Source organism: Ostrinia furnacalis, unplaced genomic scaffold (assembly GCF_004193835.3).
Source record: "Ostrinia furnacalis isolate ACB-3 unplaced genomic scaffold, ASM419383v2 OfSCF4239, whole genome shotgun sequence".
Classification (NCBI taxonomy): domain Eukaryota; kingdom Metazoa; phylum Arthropoda; class Insecta; order Lepidoptera; family Crambidae; genus Ostrinia; species Ostrinia furnacalis.
In genome coordinates this window covers 596,710-616,245 of record NW_021134478.1, presented here as the reverse complement: position 1 = coordinate 616,245, position 19,536 = coordinate 596,710, and the positions used below count along the sequence as shown (strand labels likewise).

Here is a 19,536-nt window from a genome sequence, read left to right as displayed (position 1 = left end):
GAACTCAGATCGACCATGATGTTTTTATAAACCGCCAGATACCTACGTAGCTCTCCGTTTGTTCAAAATAATAAATGTATTATTAGACCTTACACATTATTTTATTTAGAAAATTGTTTTGTCTCTACAGACATTCAAGTATGTATTTATTTTGCTTACGAAAAAAACTGACTAGTAGATCTATCTTGAAATTGTGCAATGATTAGTTAATAACGTTTAATTTGTAAGAAGAAAATTGAATTATACCTAACTGAGGCAACAATACTAACTGTGGAGAAACTTTCGACAGCCGCTTTACCTGTTAGACAGATTAACCGTGTATATGGAAAGATTAACAGGGATATTAGTTAATTGTTTATTACAAATCGCCAGTAGGGGTACCTTTAAAAATGTTTTATAATCTACATGCTTTACGGACTGGAAAACGTAATGAAGGTGGACCGATCATCTAGTGAAGGCTTGAGAGAAGGTCGACGGGAAGCACCTGGATGAAACGCAGGAGTCAGGACCAATCGTTGTGAAAATCATGAGGGACAGCTTTTTCCAGCAGTGGACGGAATAGATTAAAACGAATCTACTTCTATGGTTCCGCAACTTCAAATACATTTTAGCACTTATTGGAGTACATTTATTATTTCAATACATTTGGAACAGTTCGGATCATTACTCAGTGGGTCGGCCGAAAGTTATTATTATGATTATAAAAAAGCAGTAAACGCGTAACGGAACACAAATTTAAGTGCATTAGTTTATTAGTCAGAAGTTGTACAAGCGAGAAGAGAAGTGCTTAGTGATAAAATTGACATGGTTTCAACCTTATGCTGTATCCATTGCTGCAAAAACTAGGGTTGGGGTGGGTAGGGCTTAGCCTTCTGGTTGGGAGAGTCCCACATAACCCATAAGCCTCCTGCGACCGGTGGGTTTGAAAATTGGTAGGGTAAAAAGATTATGAGACATGTAGAGGCTCCTTATGAGCAAAATGACGATTTGTAAGAACTATTTATTAGTCTAAACAAATAAAGAAATTTTGACTTTGACTTTGAATTAAATTATCATTAGGCACCGAAGAAGCAGTGTAGTGTGATGATGTGTTCTGTGTGCTGTATGTATAAATCGTTCGTTTCAACCAAATGACGTCCACTGCTGGACAAAAACCTTTGACTTAGAATAAATGATTTCCTTAAACAATTTTCCACGCACAAGTACATCTGTCACCACCTCGCGCTAAGTGCGTAAAACATCGCGCGTTTTAGCGAACCGCGCTATTGCGTTCGAATTATTAATAGCTGTCAAGTCACTTCAGAAGATGGCGCGAACCGATCGCCCGATGACAGCTTTATACGCCGCCATATTGTAACCCATTTGGTAATGCAGATAAATATTTATTGAGCCGATAACACAGTTTTACGACTTGATGAGTTCAGTTTATTTTCGTGGGCGATTCTAGGGAAATAGACGGTTTTGCTTGATGATGCGGCCTGGTTAAAACGTTGTTTAGGCGGCCCGATGACGGTTTAGTTCACTTTTTATTGGAAACTTCTCCATGAAATCATCAAAAAGTTTAAATACTTAGGCTGGGTTGTACCATCTTACTTTAACTTTAACAAACGTCAAAAGTCCATACAAAAAAACACCGGTTATGGTCATAGTCACGATTAAAATAAGGTGGTGCAACTCAGCTTTAACTTAGTATTGGCATGGCAGATAAGTCAATTCAAAGACCATGGGTGACCCGCGTATGACCCAACGAGCTATTAGGGTTAAGTAATATTTACATTTGGAGGCCCTGGGCCCTTCAAGCTTCAGACGTTGAATGTTGAAAACGATAATAATATTTCCGACTGAACTAAAGGAACTGCCACTGCTCTTGTAACTACCCTACCTACAACTATTGTCGGCCGTTTGGTGTAGTGGTTCAGAACGGACTACTATGCCGAGAGGTCCCGGGTTCGTTCCCGGCCGGGCAGAAATTGAAATGATGAATTTTAGTTTCTGTGACGGGTCTAGGTGTTTTCTATGTATATTAAGTATGTATTTACAAAAAAAAAGTATTTAAGTATGTTTATATCCGTTGTCTAGTACCCATATAGTATAGTAGTAGTAAGTAGTATAATAGTATAGTACATACAAGCTTTGCTTAGTTTGGGGCTAGCGGCGCAGTGTAAAAATGTCCAAGGATATTTATTATTATTATTTAAATACCTTTTAATATAATTATTTAATACTTACTGCTGCATGACGATTACAGTTTTTTTGGCATCACTAATTAGATAATTAAAAACCACAAACACTTTATCAATCATTTTGAACCCTGCTTGCCGACTATTTTATTTTTCGTGATTTTTCATTTTTCAAACTACTATTGCCATCTAGTGGTTGTCTTGGAAACTAAATAAAGTACTGGATAGCTCCATCTATATTTTGTTAATTTAACTAAGAAAAGTACTAAGTCAAACTTGTAGATGTCGCTGTACACATTCCAAGACAATTTTTATTTTTTGTTACTAGTAACACTGACACATCNGACACATGTATTTTTTAATTAACGTTCCGTTCCACATTTTAAAGTTCTAAATAATTTTATGGATAATGTTTTCATTTATTATTAAGAAATAGAAGAGTAGGTAAATAATATTTTTAGATGCTAAAATTACATATTTGATGCTAAAAAAATATTTTTGTGGAACACAAATAATTGATTTGATGAGATAATAGATTTTCGGTTCTTTTCAAGCAAGTCATTTTATCGTAGAACAGAACGAAGCTTGAATCAAAGCTGCCAACACAAAGACATTAAAATTCAGAAATAACTTGTCGCAAATCCACCATTTTCCCTTTGTAACTTACCGGTGTTCAAAACACGTGCGTACCACCAATTTACATGGAAAACTCGTGTGCTCGCGATTGAAATTATTAACCAAACATCACTAAAAAGTGCGTCGTGTTTCTCTCGACAGGTACGCGTGTTAAAATAACAAAATGAACACGGAAAAGCTGAAGAAACTGCAGTCACAAGTGCGCATTGGGGGCAAAGGCACACCAAGGCGTAAGAAGAAGGTTGTGCACGCGACTGCGGCTACAGATGACAAGAAATTACAGTCTTCCCTCAAAAAGCTATCAGTGAACACTATTCCTGGTATCGAGGAGGTTAATATGATAAAGGATGACGGTACAGTGATACATTTTAATAACCCCAAGGCCCAGGCTTCGCTTGCCGCAAACACTTTTGCGATCACCGGTCATGGGGAGAACAAGCAAATCGCGGAAATGCTCCCTGGCATTTTAAGCCAGCTCGGGCCCGAAGGCTTGAACCAGCTGAAGAGACTCGCGTCGAGCGTCGCCGCGCCAAAACCACATGAAGAGGACGACGAAGTACCTAACCTTGTCGGAAACTTCGACGAGGCTTCCAAACAGGAGGCCAAGGAAGTCATAGCCGAAGACAAGGAAAAGAAAGATGAGAAAAAAGAAACAGAAACCAAAGCTGCAGACAAGAAAACCGACTAAACAACCCATCCACTTAATTTGATCGGTCTAGTTTTTAATTTTGCTCATCCGATGAAGTGATTTTAATGCTAGGGTTTCTAAAGGCTCACGAGGTGTGTCTCAAACTTGTTTTTTTAGTTTGAACTGTTTTGTGTTCCTGAATAAATGTATTTCGAATTTATTGTTTCGCATTTATTGTAGAAATCGTAATTATGTAAATGTGTATTGTGGTATACAATGGAACATCACTTTTTCTTTTTTATTTTACTCGGGCCTTTGGAAATCCTTTATACAGCCATCTCTACTTTGAATCGATAATGCTTGTCTCCTTTTCCATGCACTAATACTTACTGTAATGTAACATAAAAGGGAAATGTGTCGATTTTCTCATAAATAGGCCTTAGCTAAGTGTTGTAATTAACCTATTGTTGAGATATTGGCTATATAGACACATAAATATACAAAATCTATTGCATATTATACATTATTTTTGTCAGCGCACCAGAAAATAGCGATATAATAATATGTATAGTAAATAAAGGTGTAGATCACCTTATAATATTTTTTAATAATGGTATTTTCTAAAGTTGTTGGTTCATGACGTCTGGTTGAAAGAATTGCTTTCTCATTTTAAAAATAAAGTTAAATAGGTTTAAAAAATGAAAGTTTAGTCACAGATTAGCTCTTTAGGATAACAGAGCTAACATTGTATAATAAAACCATAAAAATTGCAAAATGTAAAAGATTGGAGTTTTGAGAATAAAAACTTTGGTCCAGGAATGTTTGTTTTTTTATTTACAATATTTCTAAAACTGATAGTTTGGCTAGAAAAAAATATTTTCTATCCACGCAGTACGCCGGCAGTGTTCGGATCGGATATAATGACGTCATCGTCCCCGCGCCGGGCGGTCAGTGAACTTTTTTAGTAATTTGGCCATAACTTCGTCAATTTTTGTCGTAGAACAAAAATTTTTGGACTGTGTGTTAAGGATTTCTTAGCCCTATAAATCTGCATTCACAGCTAAAAATCGAAATGATCATCATTGCCATGAAGCATCATGACGCATCTGCACAAATTACCATAAAATAAAATTTTCTCAGTACATTTTGAGCCTATTGGTCATAGTGATAAGGTTCAAAATCAGTTGAAAAAGTTTAATTTTTGGGTAGGTTGGTTGCACCCTCATCGTCTTCCCATTAAATTTACAGGAAGAACGTGGCTAATGGTTGTAAGTAAAGTAGGTGTTTTAGGTCTTGATTCTCTGTAAAATTAAATAATATCAGGCTATCAAAAAGGAAATTAATACGATAAACAATACAAGGCGATCTAATATTCATAACAAGGAATAGTTATCGCCCGCCGGTTTTGAAGCTCGAACGCGATTGCGGTTGAGTTTTGGTTTGATTATTGTGGGAAAAAAATTGGTACCTACAATAGGTAGGTATGGTAGATGATAACATTAGTTTTAAGACGTACCTATATAACGACGTAATTAATTAACAAATTAGACCTAGTTGTGTACGACTACGAAATTAATTACTGTAAGTACAAGGCAAGGGTCGGATTTGTGGCCATATTAACGGAAGCTGTCCGAAGGCTCAAGTTAGTTAGCAGACGCTGGTACCTATATTCTTTCCAGGGTCAATGAGTTCACATTACACGATTATTGAAGAAACAGAAGAAAGAAACCAAATAAGATTAAATTAATATTCAACCGACCACTGGCTCAAGCATGCGAGCGAATGCGATAGAAAGAAAAAAAAGGCGCTAAAAAAGTAAAATGTCATTAATGTCAATTTTCGTAAATATTTTTGTTCACAGACAGAGCAAGACAGAGGTATCAAATTTCATTTTATTCCATGCTAATTACTTCACAAAATCAAGAATAAAACAAAATGATAGCGAGACCCTTCACGGATGACTTGCCCAAATGCAGGAACACTTGCGTTGCATCGTATTTTTCAAGGCTTGGCGGTAATAATAGCAATAATGACGACTATCTCTGTTTCTATTGCAAAACTGAGGATAATTCGTAAGTATTTTGTTTGTTCTGAATTTCTGATGCTTACTTTATGTTGGAAGCAGTTACATTTACGTTTTATAGCCTGATAATAGTCCACAGAGTGACCTACCCATGAGTATACTTGTAGCTTTGAAAGCTCAAAGATTTATCGAAATAAATAGGATTTGTGAAGCGAGGTGTTGTAAAAATTAAAAGATAACTTGAGAATAAATCACTGTTTCAAGAGACTCATGTTGTTATCCTATAGTCTTTTTCAAAATCTTATAATTTATATACTAATTAAACTTTTTGCACTAATTGGTACAGTGGTGAACTTAATACCTGGTAGCATTCACTACCAGTACCAGTCAACCACAGGTCAAGCTGAGAAAAAAATCATCAAATTCTATTGATAATAATCCATGCCTAAACCTATAAATAATTTGATACTTGAAGACTAATACATTTGTTCGTAAACATTCCAGGTGTTTGTACGGTGTGTTCGAACCGCACAATGGCCTGGAAGCAGCGAGATACATCATGCAGCGGATGGCGGCAGAGATACTGTTCCCTTCGCCCTCCGCCAATAATACAGATGAGGAGATTAGAGACAGATTAAGGTAATGCACGAGTTTTGAGAAGTAATATCCTTACTAATATTTTAAATGCAAAAGTAACGTCTGTCTGTAGTGTCTGTTTCGCTTTAACGCCTAAACCACTGAACCGATTTTGATGAAATTTAGCATATTGAGTCCTGGTGGAAAGGACACAGGATATTTTTTATCTCGGTTTTTTAAAAATGGCAAGCGGGGAGAACGGTTGGTTTTATTATGATTTCTATATAATTCTTGTTTATTTGTTGAATGTATGTTTGTGAATAAAAGAATTAGTCATTGATGCCTGCAACTGCATTTGTGAACACCAAGTTGTTGTTTTTATCTTTTTAGGTCATTTATATGCAGTAGGGTTTTTTGTTTTTTCATTTAGTTCTGTATTATTTTAGAGTTTAAATCTCACAATATTGCATTCACTCAAATTATTTTGCCATAGACGATACAAAGCGTTTGCAGAAACTTGTTATTTCTAGGCATGATTATTATAGGTTCTAACATTTTTAAAAAATACTTTTCAGAAACGCTTTCGTGTCTGTAGAAAAAGCGTACATAGAGAACTATGACGGAATGATCGCAGAGAGGACCAGCCTTCAGTATCAGCTCCCACAAATCATGGGGGAACAACAGGTATATGCTAATTTGTTTTTAATGGAAAAACAATCTTATTCTATAATCGGGTCGCCGAGCATGTAGAATTTTGTCCGATGACCCCAAGCTACCCATTTTATTGCTGTCAATATAATTACGCGCGAACGATAAGGATAGGTAGCTTGGGGTCATAGGACGAAATTCTACATGCTTGGTGACCAGACTTTAGACATATTCACGTCTTAAATTACATCATACCTACCCTCTTTATTTATTAAATTCTTTAATATTTATCTATTTGTGTTGTCTTTTTTGTTTTATTAGGTAGAAACGTCAAATATTTTTGATTTTTGTAAATCCTGTTACTTTGTCAAAGCTGTTTACATGATACCTATTGGTAAAATCATGGTTCTCAAAACAAAGTTGTTGCCAAAGTACCTAAAAGAAGAAGTAGAATCAATACGTAAATTGATAAAAGTACCAAGCTAATTAATCTTAACATCATACTCACAATTTTGAGACTGATTTTCCATAATAACTCTATGTTAATCAACTTCCAGATGTCCCAATATGAGCACATAGTGTCCCGCCTCAAAGAAATAGACCAGCACCTCTCCGGTGGAGCCACCGTGGTTATAGCCCTCGTTTTAAATGGCAAACTATTTGTGGCCAACGTAGGTGAGACCCGAGCATTACTGTGCCGGACTGATGACAACTCTGTGCTGAGGGTGGTACAGTTGACGATGGATCATAGTCTGAATAATGAAGATGAGCTGTTGAGGTTATCGCAGTTGGGGTTGGATGTGAATAAGTTGAGGAACGGTGAGTTTATTGTATGACATTATCCTACACTCTAGCTAGAGCATTTAGCACATACCATGATTATAATCATTATACTCATGTGAAGCAAAGTGTACCTACCTACTTTGCTCTTAAAATCTTATTAAGTATAACCAGGCCTGTTCATCTCCGCGAGTTTGCATCGAAAACAAAAGACGCGCGACTACCCCTCCTCAGATACCTAATCGACAGGACAATCACGAGCGAGTATTGACGCACGCACGTGTATTCTTCATCCATTTACATCGTCGTCGACGCAAAAAAAAGCATTTTTCGAGTACTTTTACAAACTATTTCGGTTACCCCTACTTAGCATCTAACGTTTTACTTATTAATATTTTAAACGTAGCTTGTTGTATAGCCCATGATTTAGATCAGTGGTTCTTAATCTTTAAATCACGAGGGACCATTTTACCAAATTTCTGTCTTGTCAGGGACCACTATTTTTTTTTTTCAAAATCCTATGAAAGGGGAGGTCGATTTCTCGCTCACTGTGCGCCGTTTGCGTTATGTTGACTCGACTCATCACGTCACGTCACTTGTTTATTACGATGTCTTCGTGGACCACTTGGAATGCCTCCAGGGACCACCAGTGGTCCGCGGATCACCGGTTAAGAACCACTGATTTAGATATAATAAGATTTAAAATATGTTTTTCAGCCCAATACCTAGGCAACCAGACGGGGACCCGTTGCCTGGGCAACTACCTAGTCAAGGGCCTTTACAAAGCCTTCCCTACGATCAGCGCAGCCTCATCGGAACCGGTGGTGGCCACTCCCGAAATACACGGGCCCATCGCTTTGGACGAGTCTTGCAGGTAAACGAATAAATAAATACCTAATTCTAAAATGCAGACATGAACTGACGGCCTCATAAAGGTACCACCGCTACCAACCGGTCATTATTGAAATCATTGGGGGAGGCCTATGTTCAGCAGTGGACGTCCTATGGCTGAAAAATGTAATGATGATGATGATGATGTATCGACATGACAAAGCTGCTTGCGAATTTCATCGCATTAAAATCAAAATTATACTACAATATTGTCGAATTTTTTTCGCCACTTTTCAACGGTAGCAGATTTGTCTCGAAGCCGTAACAAATTATCGAATTATTTTATTATTTTCAGATTCCTAGTGCTAGTCAGTGCTGGAGTGTACAAACGCATCCAAGAAGTCAGGGGCAGCTGTGAACAGGCCAATAAACAACTGGCCCAAATAATAGTAGAAAACTTCCGGAAAGAAACAAACTTCAAACATGTGAGCCAGTCTGTGCTCGGTGAAATAGAGGAAGAATTCGTCTCATACTGTGTAAAGAACAACCTTACACCAAAAGCAAACACTCATATGTCACTCGTAATAAGAAACTTCAACTTTCTTCCACCTATAGACGATGACCCAATACCAAAAAATCCATCGGTGAGATTCAACCCGATCGTTCAATCCAAATCGACAACGTTACTAAATGAGATTGACTCAGAACAGTATTCTTCGGGGAATGAGATTGAGACGAACGATTCAAATGTAGATACAAATAGATCGGATCGATCAGTGGAGTCATCTTCAGACATATATCCAACGAGACAGTTTGAGAAGGAGAGAAAAATCAAAGGTTACGTTGACTTTTCTTGCTATTACGAGAATGTGGCTAAAGCTAGAAAGAATGGGACGTTGCCTGGATTTATTAAATAGGTTATAATTTATTAAAAATTGTACAGGGTGTTAGGTAAATGGGTATATGAGCCGACACTAGCCCATGTTAACATCCCAACTATAATATTATAAATGCGAAAGTAACTCTGTCTGTCTGTCTGTTACGCTTTCCCGCTTAAACCTCGCAACCGATTTTGATGAAATTTGGCATAGAGATAGTTTGAGTCCCGGGAAAGAACATAGGATAGTTTTTATCCCGGTTTTTGAAACAGGGACGCGCGCGATAAAGTTTTTCTGTGACAGACAAAATTCCACGCGGGCGAAGCCGCGGGCGGAAAGCTAGTAGGCATATAAATGGTACGGTGAAGTCAGAAATTTTATTTCACGATTTTAATTTTTTTAGTTTTCATACAAAATAAATTTTATAAAATCCGATTTGTTCCCAACTAGTATTATAAATGCGAAAGTAACTCTGTCTGTCTGTCTGTCTGTTACGCTTTCCCGCTTAAACCTCGCAACCGATTTTGATGAAATTTGGCATAGAGATAGTTTGAGTCCCGGGAAAGAACATAGGATAGTTTTTATCCCGGTTTTTGAAACAGGGACGCGCGCGATAATGTTTTTCTGTGACAGACAAAATTCCACGCGGGCGAAGCCGCGGGCGGAAAGCTAGTAGGCATATAAATGGTACGGTGAAGTCAGAAATTTGATTTCACGATTTTAATTTTTTTAGTTTTCATACAAAATAAATTTTATAAAATCCGATTTGTATGAACATTTAAAAAATTATAATCATCAGGCCCGCCGCTAGCTGTTTCGTCGCCCGCGTGCAAAACCGATTATGCCGCCCTACGACTGAGTACCTACATAATGAGTTTTGTCAAAAAAAAGGCTAATTTAATTGATGTTTTCTCATTTTTCATGCTATGACATATTTTCTTAAACTTAATAGTCCAATCAGTAGGTGTTTATTTCCTGCAAAAGGTGGAAAGTAAAATGTTTTAATTTGTATTAAGTATATTTTTATGTATGGGCTAGTTATGAAAAAAGTATGTTTTCGAACTCGAGACGTCAGAGCATCGTCAGAGCGTTAGTCACCATCTTGAGTTAAAGGGCCGAAAATTAATTATTTTTTACATTTAACGCTTCAATAGTTGACTATATGGATTACTAATGTTTGGCCAAAAAACGTTTCCCAAATTATCACATCGCAAACAACGTTTCGCAAATTTTCATTTGGCAAATTTTCACTTGGCAAAACAACTTATTGCAAATTTTTAACTCGCAAATGTCGTGTTTGGCATATTATTGTTTACCAAATTATTGTTTGGCAAAGTATGTTTTGCCAAATGTTTCATTTGGCAAAAATATTTCACGATAAACTAATTACCTTGATAATTTCTTTGATTTTACTAGTGTTTGGATTGCCTGGTGGCATTTTTGTTAGATAAAATTATAACTACTTAATCATTTAAAAATCTTTCTTGTTGTTTTAATATTTCACTATTTGGATAAACACAATATTCTACGAAGTGATGAACAATATTTTTAAAAATGTAAGAGAAATATTGTCACTTTTTGTTTTAAGGCGTTTTTCGTATTATTTTATTGTGACTTATCTTATGGTTTTGGAGTAAAAGCGACTTTATGCTAAAAATGACGTTTTTCAACACAGAGTTTATATAACTATCACGGCGTGCCCGTCCAGATCCCGTCACTGCTAAAAACGTGTCACTGTTACTCACAACAAATGCCGGTTTTCCCATTAAACTCCATAACGACACTAGTGATATCTGCCGAACTATTTGAGCTTTAAGCGTGGGATTTTTACAGCATGCACTTTTCACGGAGCGCTGATAGATGGCGTTGTTAACTCAATTTCTCCCAATTTCGTATAGTGACGGTTTGATTATGAACGTGCGATATTTGCTTTAAAGTAATAATATACACAAAAGAAGGCACTTGCATTCTTATTATTTACAATTTGATTTTCTAATTATTTAAAAAGCTTTGTAATTTTGTTGAGCTGACCCTTATTAGCATATCATTAACATATTTGGCCAAGTTTAATTACCACAACTTAGTTTGTGTGTTGGACCTTGTGTTGTAATTCATAAAGGTCAAATTCCAATGACAAAATGATATACTTCTTGACTTTGCTATCATTAATTTTACTTATCATTATTATTTGGAATGCAATGAAAGAGCTATTATTAACCACAGAATCTCAATATCCATCCATAATTTTATTAATTATGATTAAAGTGCCAATGAGGATCAGTACTGTTGTAGAAAATTCAATAAAACTAGTATCTACGTTAATCTTTATGACATAAGAAAGATATATCTTTTTGAATTTTTCAAATCGGACCATTACTTACGAAGATATTAAGTAATAAACATAGGCCGTTTTTGCCGCTAAAAGTCAACGTACGCAGGGCCGCGTGACGTCATTATATCCGAATCGAGCGCAGCCGGCGTACTATTGGGATGGAAAATATTATTTTCCAGCTAAACTATCAGTTTTAGAAAAAAACTTTTAATAACATTTATTCAACCTATCGACCAGTAATTTTTAAAAATAAAATTGTGAAAAATAAAAATCGCTATGTCCAAAAACCACATTTTCATAGGATTCGATGCAATTCGGAGACGCAGTTGGGGTNAATTTATTAGGCAACCCTTAAGCAATATAATTATTGACATGTTAAATTGAATATAAAATATGTTTCATCAAATAAGCATCTCGGTGAAGGTCGTTGTATAGCGGGATCTTATACTATGGTACCTATATTCTTTCCAGGGTCCATGAGTTCACATTACACGATTATAGAAGAAACAGAAGAAAGAAACCAAATAAGATTAAATTAATATTCAACCGACACTGGCTGAAGCATGCGAATGCGATAGAAAGAAAAAAAAGGCGCTAAAAAAGTAAAATGTCATTAATGTCAATTTTCGTAAATATTTTTGTTCACAGACAAAGGTATCAAATTTCACTTTATTCCATGCTAATTACTTCACAAAATCAAGAATAAAACAAAATGATAGCGAGACCTTTCACGGATGATTTGCCCAAATGCAGGAACACTTGCGTTGCATCGTATTTTTCAAGGCTTGGCGGTAATAATAGCAATAATGACGACTATCTCTGTTTCTACTGCAAAACTGAGGATAATTCGTAAGTATTTTATTTGTTCTGAATTTCTGATGCTTACTTTATATTGGAAGCAGTTACATTTACGTTTTATAGCCTGATAATAGTCCACAAAGTGACCTACCCATGAGTATACTTGTAGCTTTGAAAGCTCAAAGATTTATCGAAATAAATAGGATTTGTGAAGCTGAGGTGTTGTAAAAATTAAAAGATAACTTGAGAATAAATCACTGTTTCAAGAGACTAATGTTGTTATCCTATAGTCTTTTCAAAATCTTATAATTTTTATACTAATTAAACTTTTTGCACTAATTGTACAGTGGCGAACTTAATACCTGGTAGCATTCACTACCAGTACCAGTCAACCACAGGTCAAGCTGAGAAAAAAATCATCAAATTCTATTGATAATAATCCATGCCTAAACCTATAAAAAATTTGATACTTGAAGACTAATACATTTGTTCGTAAACATTCCAGGTGTTTGTACGGTGTGTTCGAACCGCACAATGGCCTGGAAGCAGCGAGATACATCATGCAGCGGATGGCGGCAGAGATACTGTTCCCTTCGCCCTCCGCCAATAATACAGATGAGGAGATTAGAGACAGATTAAGGTAATGCACGAGTTTTGAGAAGTAATATCCTTACTAATATTTTAAATGCAAAAGTAACGTCTGTCTGTAGTGTCTGTTTCGCTTTAACGCCTAAACCACTGAACTGATTTTGATGAAAAGCATATAGTTTGAGCCCCGGGAAAGGACAGTATACTTTGTATCCCAGTGTTGAAACGGACAATAAAGTTTTTCTGTGACAGGCAAAATGTCACGCGGGCGAAGCTGCAGGTGGAAAGCTAGTTTTATTGTAATCACTATGTAATTCTTATTTATTTGTTAAATGTACGTAAATAAAAGAATAAGTCATTGATGCCTCCTTCCTACTGCATTTGTGAAGACTGTTATTTTATTAGTTCACTTTTAGGCAGTTGGGTTGTTTGTTTTTTCATTTTATTATTTGAGTTTAAATCTCATATGTTGCATTTACTCAAATTATTTTGCCATAGAAGATACAAAGCGTTTGCAAAAACTTGTTATTTCTAGGTATGATTATTATAAATTTACTGTTTTAAACTACTTTTCAGAAACGCTTTCGTGTCTGTAGAAAAAGCGTACATAGAGAACTATGACGGCATGATCGCAGAGAGGACCAGCCTTCAGTATCAGCTCCCACAAATCATGGGGGAACAACAGGTATACGCTAATTTGTTTTTAATGACCCCAAGCTACCTATCTTTATTGCTGTCAATATAATTGCGCGCGAGCGATAAGGATAGGTAGCTTGGGGTCATTGGACGAAATTCTACATGCTTGGTGACCAGACTTTAGACATATCACGTCTTAAATTACATCATACCTACCCTCTTTATTTATTAAATTCTTTAATATTTATCTATTTGTTTTATTAGGTAGAAACGTCAAATATTTTTGTTTTTTGTAAACTCTGTTATTTTGTCAAAGCTGTTTAAATGATACCTATTGGTGAAATCATGGTTCTCAAAACCAATTTGTTGCCAAAATAAAAAAAGAAGAATCAATACTTAAAATAAAAGTACCAAGCTAATTAATCTAATTTTGAGACTGATTTTCCATAATAACTCTATGTTAATCAACTTCCAGATGTCCCAATATGAGCACATAGTGTCCCGCCTCAAAGAAATAGACCAGCACCTTTCCGGTGGAGCCACAGTGGTTATAGCCCTTGTGTTGAACGGCAAACTATTCGTGGCAAATGTGGGTGAGACCCGAGCATTACTGTGCCGGACTGATGACAACTCTGTGCTGAGGGTAGTACAGTTGACGATGGATCATAGTTTGAATAACGAAGATGAGCTGTTGAGGTTATCGCAGTTGGGGTTGGATGTGAATAAGTTGAGGAATGGTGAGTTTATTGTACGACATATCGTACACTCTAGCTAGAGCATTTAGCACATACCATGATTATAATCATTATACTCGTGTCAAGCAAAGTGTACCTACCTACTTTGCTCTTAAAATCTTATTAGTATAACATGGATTGTGTAATAGGAAGGTGACATTCCTACTACAGTGTGTTATTTTATTTGACCGTAAGAAAATTCTGTTTGTTCTATCGGTTTCGACAAATCACGTCCATGGCTGGACAAAGGTTTCCCCGTTAATTTCTAGTTTGGAAAATAAAGCATTTTTCGAGTACTTATACAAACTATTTTGGTTACCCTTACTTAGCATCTTAACGTTTTACTTATTAATATTTTAAACGTAGCTTGTTGTATAGCCCATGATTTAGATCAGTGGTTCTTAACCTTTAAATCACGAGGGACCATTTTACCAAATTTCTGTCTTGTCAGGGACCACTATTCTTTTTTTCAAAATCCTATGAAAGGGGAGGTCGATTTCTCGCCCACTGTGCGCCGTTTGCGTTATGTTGACTCGACTCATCACGTCACGTCACTTGTTTACTACGATGTCTTCGTGGACCACTTGGAATGCCTCCAGGGACCACCAGTGGTCCGCGGACCACCGGTTAAGAACCACTGATTTAGATATAATAAGATTTAAAATATATTTTTCAGCCCAATACCTAGGCAACCAGACGGGGACCCGTTGCCTGGGCAACTATCTAGTCAAGGGCCTTTACAAAGCCTTCCCTACGATCAGCGCAGCCTCATCGGAGCCGGTGGTGGCCACTCCCGAGATCCACGGGCCCATCGCTTTGGACGAGTCTTGCAGGTAAACAATACTTCTTAGATAACGTCTGTACGTCTAGACAAGTGGTACTTTTGATCGAATCGAAAATCCAATACGTTCACGGAGCGATTTAACACAACAACTATCTGGCAATGGGCAGGGCACATAGTACGCAGAACTGACGGCCGATGGAACAACGAGGTTCTGGAGTGGAAGCCACGTACCGTAAAGCGTCCCGTAGGACCCACAAGGTGGACTGCCGACCTCATAACAGGAAGGCGCTGTATGCAGGCCGCCACCAATCGGACATTGTGGAAATCATTGGGGGAGGCCTATGTCCAGCAGTGGAAGTCCAATGGCTGAAATTATGATGATGATGATGATGAACAACTGTCTGCTGACTAAAAGTCTGTAGTCTGCGGGGGGTCTATTAAATTGCTGAATATAACAAAAAAATTATAATGTACACCACTTCTGGAGTTCATCCTGGAGTCATTCAATAATATTGGAAACTATTTCTAGCTAACAAACATTAAATTGTATAAACCATTTCAGATTCCTAGTACTAGTCAGTGCTGGAGTGTACAAACGCATCCAAGAAGTTCGGGGCAGCTGTGAACAGGCCAATAAACAACTGGCCCAAATAATAGTAGAAAACTTCCGCAAGGAAACCAACTTCAAACATGTGAGCCAGTCTGTGCTCGGTGAAATAGAAGAAGAATTCGTCTCGTACTGTGTAAAGAACAACCTTACACCAAAAGCAAACACTCATATGTCACTCGTAATAAGAAACTTTAACTTTCTTCCACCTATAGACGATGATCCAATACCAAAAAATCCATCGGTCAGATTCAACCCGATAGTTCAATCCAAATCGACAACGTTACTAAATGAGATTGACTCAGAACAGTATTCTTCGGGGAATGAGATTGAAACAAACGATTCGATTGTAGATACAAACAGATCGGATCGATCAGTGGAGTCGTCTTCAGATATATACCCAGCGAGGCAGTTTGAGAAGGAGAGAAAAATCAAAGGTTACGTTGACTTCTCTTGCTATTACGAGAATGTGGCTAAAGCTAGAAAGAATGGGACGTTGCCTGGATTTATTAAATAGGTTATAATTTGTTAAAAATTGTATATCGGTTATTTTGAATAACTATAGTGTTAAAGAATGGCATAATAATTGAGAACCGAATAGTATTATTTTTATGCTACATTATTACAAGTAATTTGCGTGAGTCGTACTGAAAATTGCGTGTATCACCTATATTTATGGATATTTGATTAGAAAGTGCATTGTATAGTTTTTGTTGTAGAAAATTGATGAAAGGTAGATCAGTCCTCGCAATATAGAGAGATAATCTGAGCTTCACTAACCTTAAAGTCAATCCTCGGAGCTGATGATGATGATGTCACACGGAGCACAGTTACACACGCGAATAATCACAAAAGACACGGTCTTTCGAAGGAGTGACGTCACTTATTCCGGAGCGCGCGACATACGTGTGTGCGCATTGAACGTCGCCCGGCAACTGAGGCTCCGACCGTTGAACGACCGGTAGGAAAATAAAGTTGGCGAAGCAAATATGCGACTACCCGCCAATATTTTTACAAGGACTGAACTANTATAGATTTTAATCAGGAGAGGGAAATCAGCTACAGTTCTAAGGTTTTTAAATACAAACATTAACTTTCTAATACGTCCGGTAATAAGTGACAGATGTGATTCCCAATTCAAGTGTTCATCGATCATNTAATCGCCTTAACCCTAACGATCGATGCAATAAAAATACAGGGTGTAATTTTTAACATATTTTAGTTAGTTCGATTTCCGGGTGTAGCAAGCAAATTTTTGTAAATCTTTGAATGCAGTTCTATTTCTTTAAAAAAAAATAAAGGAATGATTTCTTTGAGTAAAATGTTCTATCTACAGTATTAAGAGCACTTTCCCTTCAGGTGGCATTACAAAATTCCACCCTGTATATGTAATGTCTCGCTGACGTTTGACGTTACAAAATCACCCTCCCGTGCCGCTCCCTATGAGTTAAGCCTAACCTATAGATGCTATTGATAACAAAAAGTATGGATATATTATGGTCCACAATACACACACATACCTACACAACTTACTTATTAAGTCTACTACTTACGTAAGTTACTAATTAAGTCAAGGAAAAAGGTGGAAGTAAATAGGCATTTCAGTCACCTGTCTCCAATTTTATAATAAAAGGACACCGTTAAATACTTTTCTTTATTACCGCTTTGTTATAAGATAGACAGGGGGGACCACTCGACCTTCACTGGTTGGGTTTCAATGGCGGCCAAATTATGGTACAAAATAAACAAAATGTGTCAAAACTCACATTCCGAGAAACCCGTTCTAGAGGGAGTATAACGCGCTGTCTCTATTATTATCCTGATCGGAAAATCGCCCATTTGTTGTAATGTCAAATAGTATTTTAAGATATGAACAGTCTTAAAGAATAAATCAAGAATAAATAGGCAAAATTAATCTCTTATGTCCACGTCTACTAATTACAATTTTACGATAATCCTGTTGTTGAAGATTTTTATGGCCTCTAGTCCAATAAAATAAAGATAATATTTTATGATGTAGGATGTAGGCCAATATTGTTGCAAATGTAAATATTATTGCAATATTGTTTTGATGTATGTCTACGTAGAGTCCTTGCTTTCTACCACTTATCGTTCAGGGCGCAAAAATGGGTTAGCTGTCAGATAGCACTACACTGTAAATAACCATCAATTATCGTAATTGCTTGAAGCAATAACATTTTAATTAAGAAAACAGCATTGTCAAAGAAGTTAATGGGTTGAATAATGTTTTTTCTTCTGTGCCATTGATGTTTCATGACGATGTTATTAAGTGAAACGCAGAAACCTTACAAATTGAAACCGTGTATTTATTGTCTGACTATGGATATAATAAACATTATGTAAAACGCTTCCCGCTGTTCTCAAGATTTTTTATAAATCAGCGGCGAAAAATGAAACTTACTGCCATCTACGTTAAAAGTTTTGTGTTTTTAATCTATTCACAACGATGTCGTTGGCTTCTACATCATCAACTTGTGATCTGAAACAAACCAAAGTTACGGTCTTGGAGTGCGCAAGTTATTGTCTATGAATTTATACATGATTTTTCAAATTTTTCATGTGCAAAAGTGCTTTTTAAAAGCCTACTTGCAAATATGAATAAGTTTTATGAGATTTTTTCTCTTAAAAAATCCGATAGCCTCAGGGTTAGGTTGGACTTCAACCTTTCATTTGCCCCATAAGTACGTATACCTAAAACTAGTGCTATTACTATTTTGTCTTTGTTAAGAGTAGGCGCACACCGTTGATTTTTCGTCGGCCGATAGTTTAGTCGGGCAGTTGATCAGTATGGGCATGTATGGGAGTGCGCACACTACGCCGATTCGATTTGGCCGATTCTTCATACAATTTGAAATCGAGCACAACTATCGGCCAACTAAAAATCAACGGTGTGCGCCTACTCTAAAAGATTGCAGCACTATTTACCCGACTGCGTGACACAAAGGATTGGTAATGTGTTTATTCTCAACATCGAATCATTCTTTAAAAAAACATTAATAATGGTTTACCAAAGTCTTCGCAGCTTAGTCATACCGATCGCCCGGCTAAAGGTCAGGTGTCGATCACCTTTAGGCCTTTGATTTTTCAATTAAAAATCAAAATATGTTTACATTTCTGAACTTTTTTCTCGAGCACGTGGCGCCAGCGCTGCAACACAGGGATCGCGGTCTCGTGCGCGTGCGATAGGCGGGTTATCGCGCGGGAAGATTCCACGGCAAACAACTGTGTGGCCGGCAGAAATGGCGTAAGCGCCTAATATGTTAATATGCGCTAATTATCGCCATATTGACAATGATTTATGGACTTCTTGTTGCTGGGGACTTGGTGATTTATTGGCTCGCCAAATTTTAAAGTTGTTTCGGTGTATTTGGGGATTGATATAGGATATTACGAAGTATTCATATCGGATATTCACGTAGTTGTTAGAAAAAAATTCAAAATTGCCTATTTAGCTACTTTTGTAACGGATTTTAACAGGATTTATTTACTTGGGTTTTTATGCGCCTTCCCACATGCAATTAAAATATTACTTGATTCGGGGTGCAAAAAATTGGAGTTGCTTAAAGGGCCTCAAAATAAAATTCAAAGAAGATTAGTGTTTTCTGACAAATACTTAAATAATAATAGGTTCACTTTACTACATATTCCTTTATATAAAACATGCTAAAATTGATTCAGAATTAATTTTTAGATATTCCTTGATTGTGCAATAAAGGAATTAGTCAGGAAGGGATGATGTCATTTCTTATCTCCAGAAGAAACGTCGGTCGTGAATGATGCAATCCCGTTAATAAATTACAAGTTTTATTTACGTCTAGTGTAGCTGATATCAAAAATAATTTCGTCAGAGGCGATT

General features: G+C 36.7%; 3 protein-coding genes across 3 annotated transcripts; all 3 read left to right on the top strand.

The window, feature by feature from the left end:
* Window positions 1-2,760: 2,760 nt before the first annotated feature.
* Window positions 2,761-4,263, top strand: bic (bicaudal). Its single transcript, XM_028313374.1, has 2 exons — window positions 2,761-2,862; window positions 2,958-4,263. Exon 2 carries the CDS (start codon window positions 2,980-2,982, stop codon window positions 3,502-3,504), a length of 525 nt encoding a protein of 174 aa, XP_028169175.1. The 5' UTR covers window positions 2,761-2,862; window positions 2,958-2,979; the 3' UTR covers window positions 3,505-4,263.
* Window positions 4,264-5,129: 866 nt separating this feature from the next.
* LOC114359116 (TGF-beta-activated kinase 1 and MAP3K7-binding protein 1-like) lies at window positions 5,130-16,687 on the top strand. The gene is made up of 7 exons (XM_028313372.1): window positions 5,130-5,516; window positions 5,972-6,106; window positions 6,619-6,727; window positions 7,249-7,510; window positions 8,189-8,345; window positions 8,658-9,219; window positions 16,177-16,687. Exons 1-6 carry the CDS (start codon window positions 5,380-5,382, stop codon window positions 9,217-9,219), a joined length of 1,362 nt encoding a protein of 453 aa, XP_028169173.1. The 5' UTR covers window positions 5,130-5,379; the 3' UTR covers window positions 16,177-16,687.
* tab1 (tak1) lies at window positions 12,166-16,210 on the top strand. Its single transcript, XM_028313373.1, has 6 exons — window positions 12,166-12,361; window positions 12,816-12,950; window positions 13,475-13,583; window positions 14,010-14,271; window positions 14,945-15,101; window positions 15,615-16,210. The coding sequence occupies exons 1-6, from the start codon at window positions 12,225-12,227 to the stop codon at window positions 16,174-16,176; spliced, it is 1,362 nt and encodes a 453-aa protein (XP_028169174.1). The 5' UTR covers window positions 12,166-12,224; the 3' UTR covers window positions 16,177-16,210.
* Window positions 16,688-19,536: the final 2,849 nt, after the last annotated feature.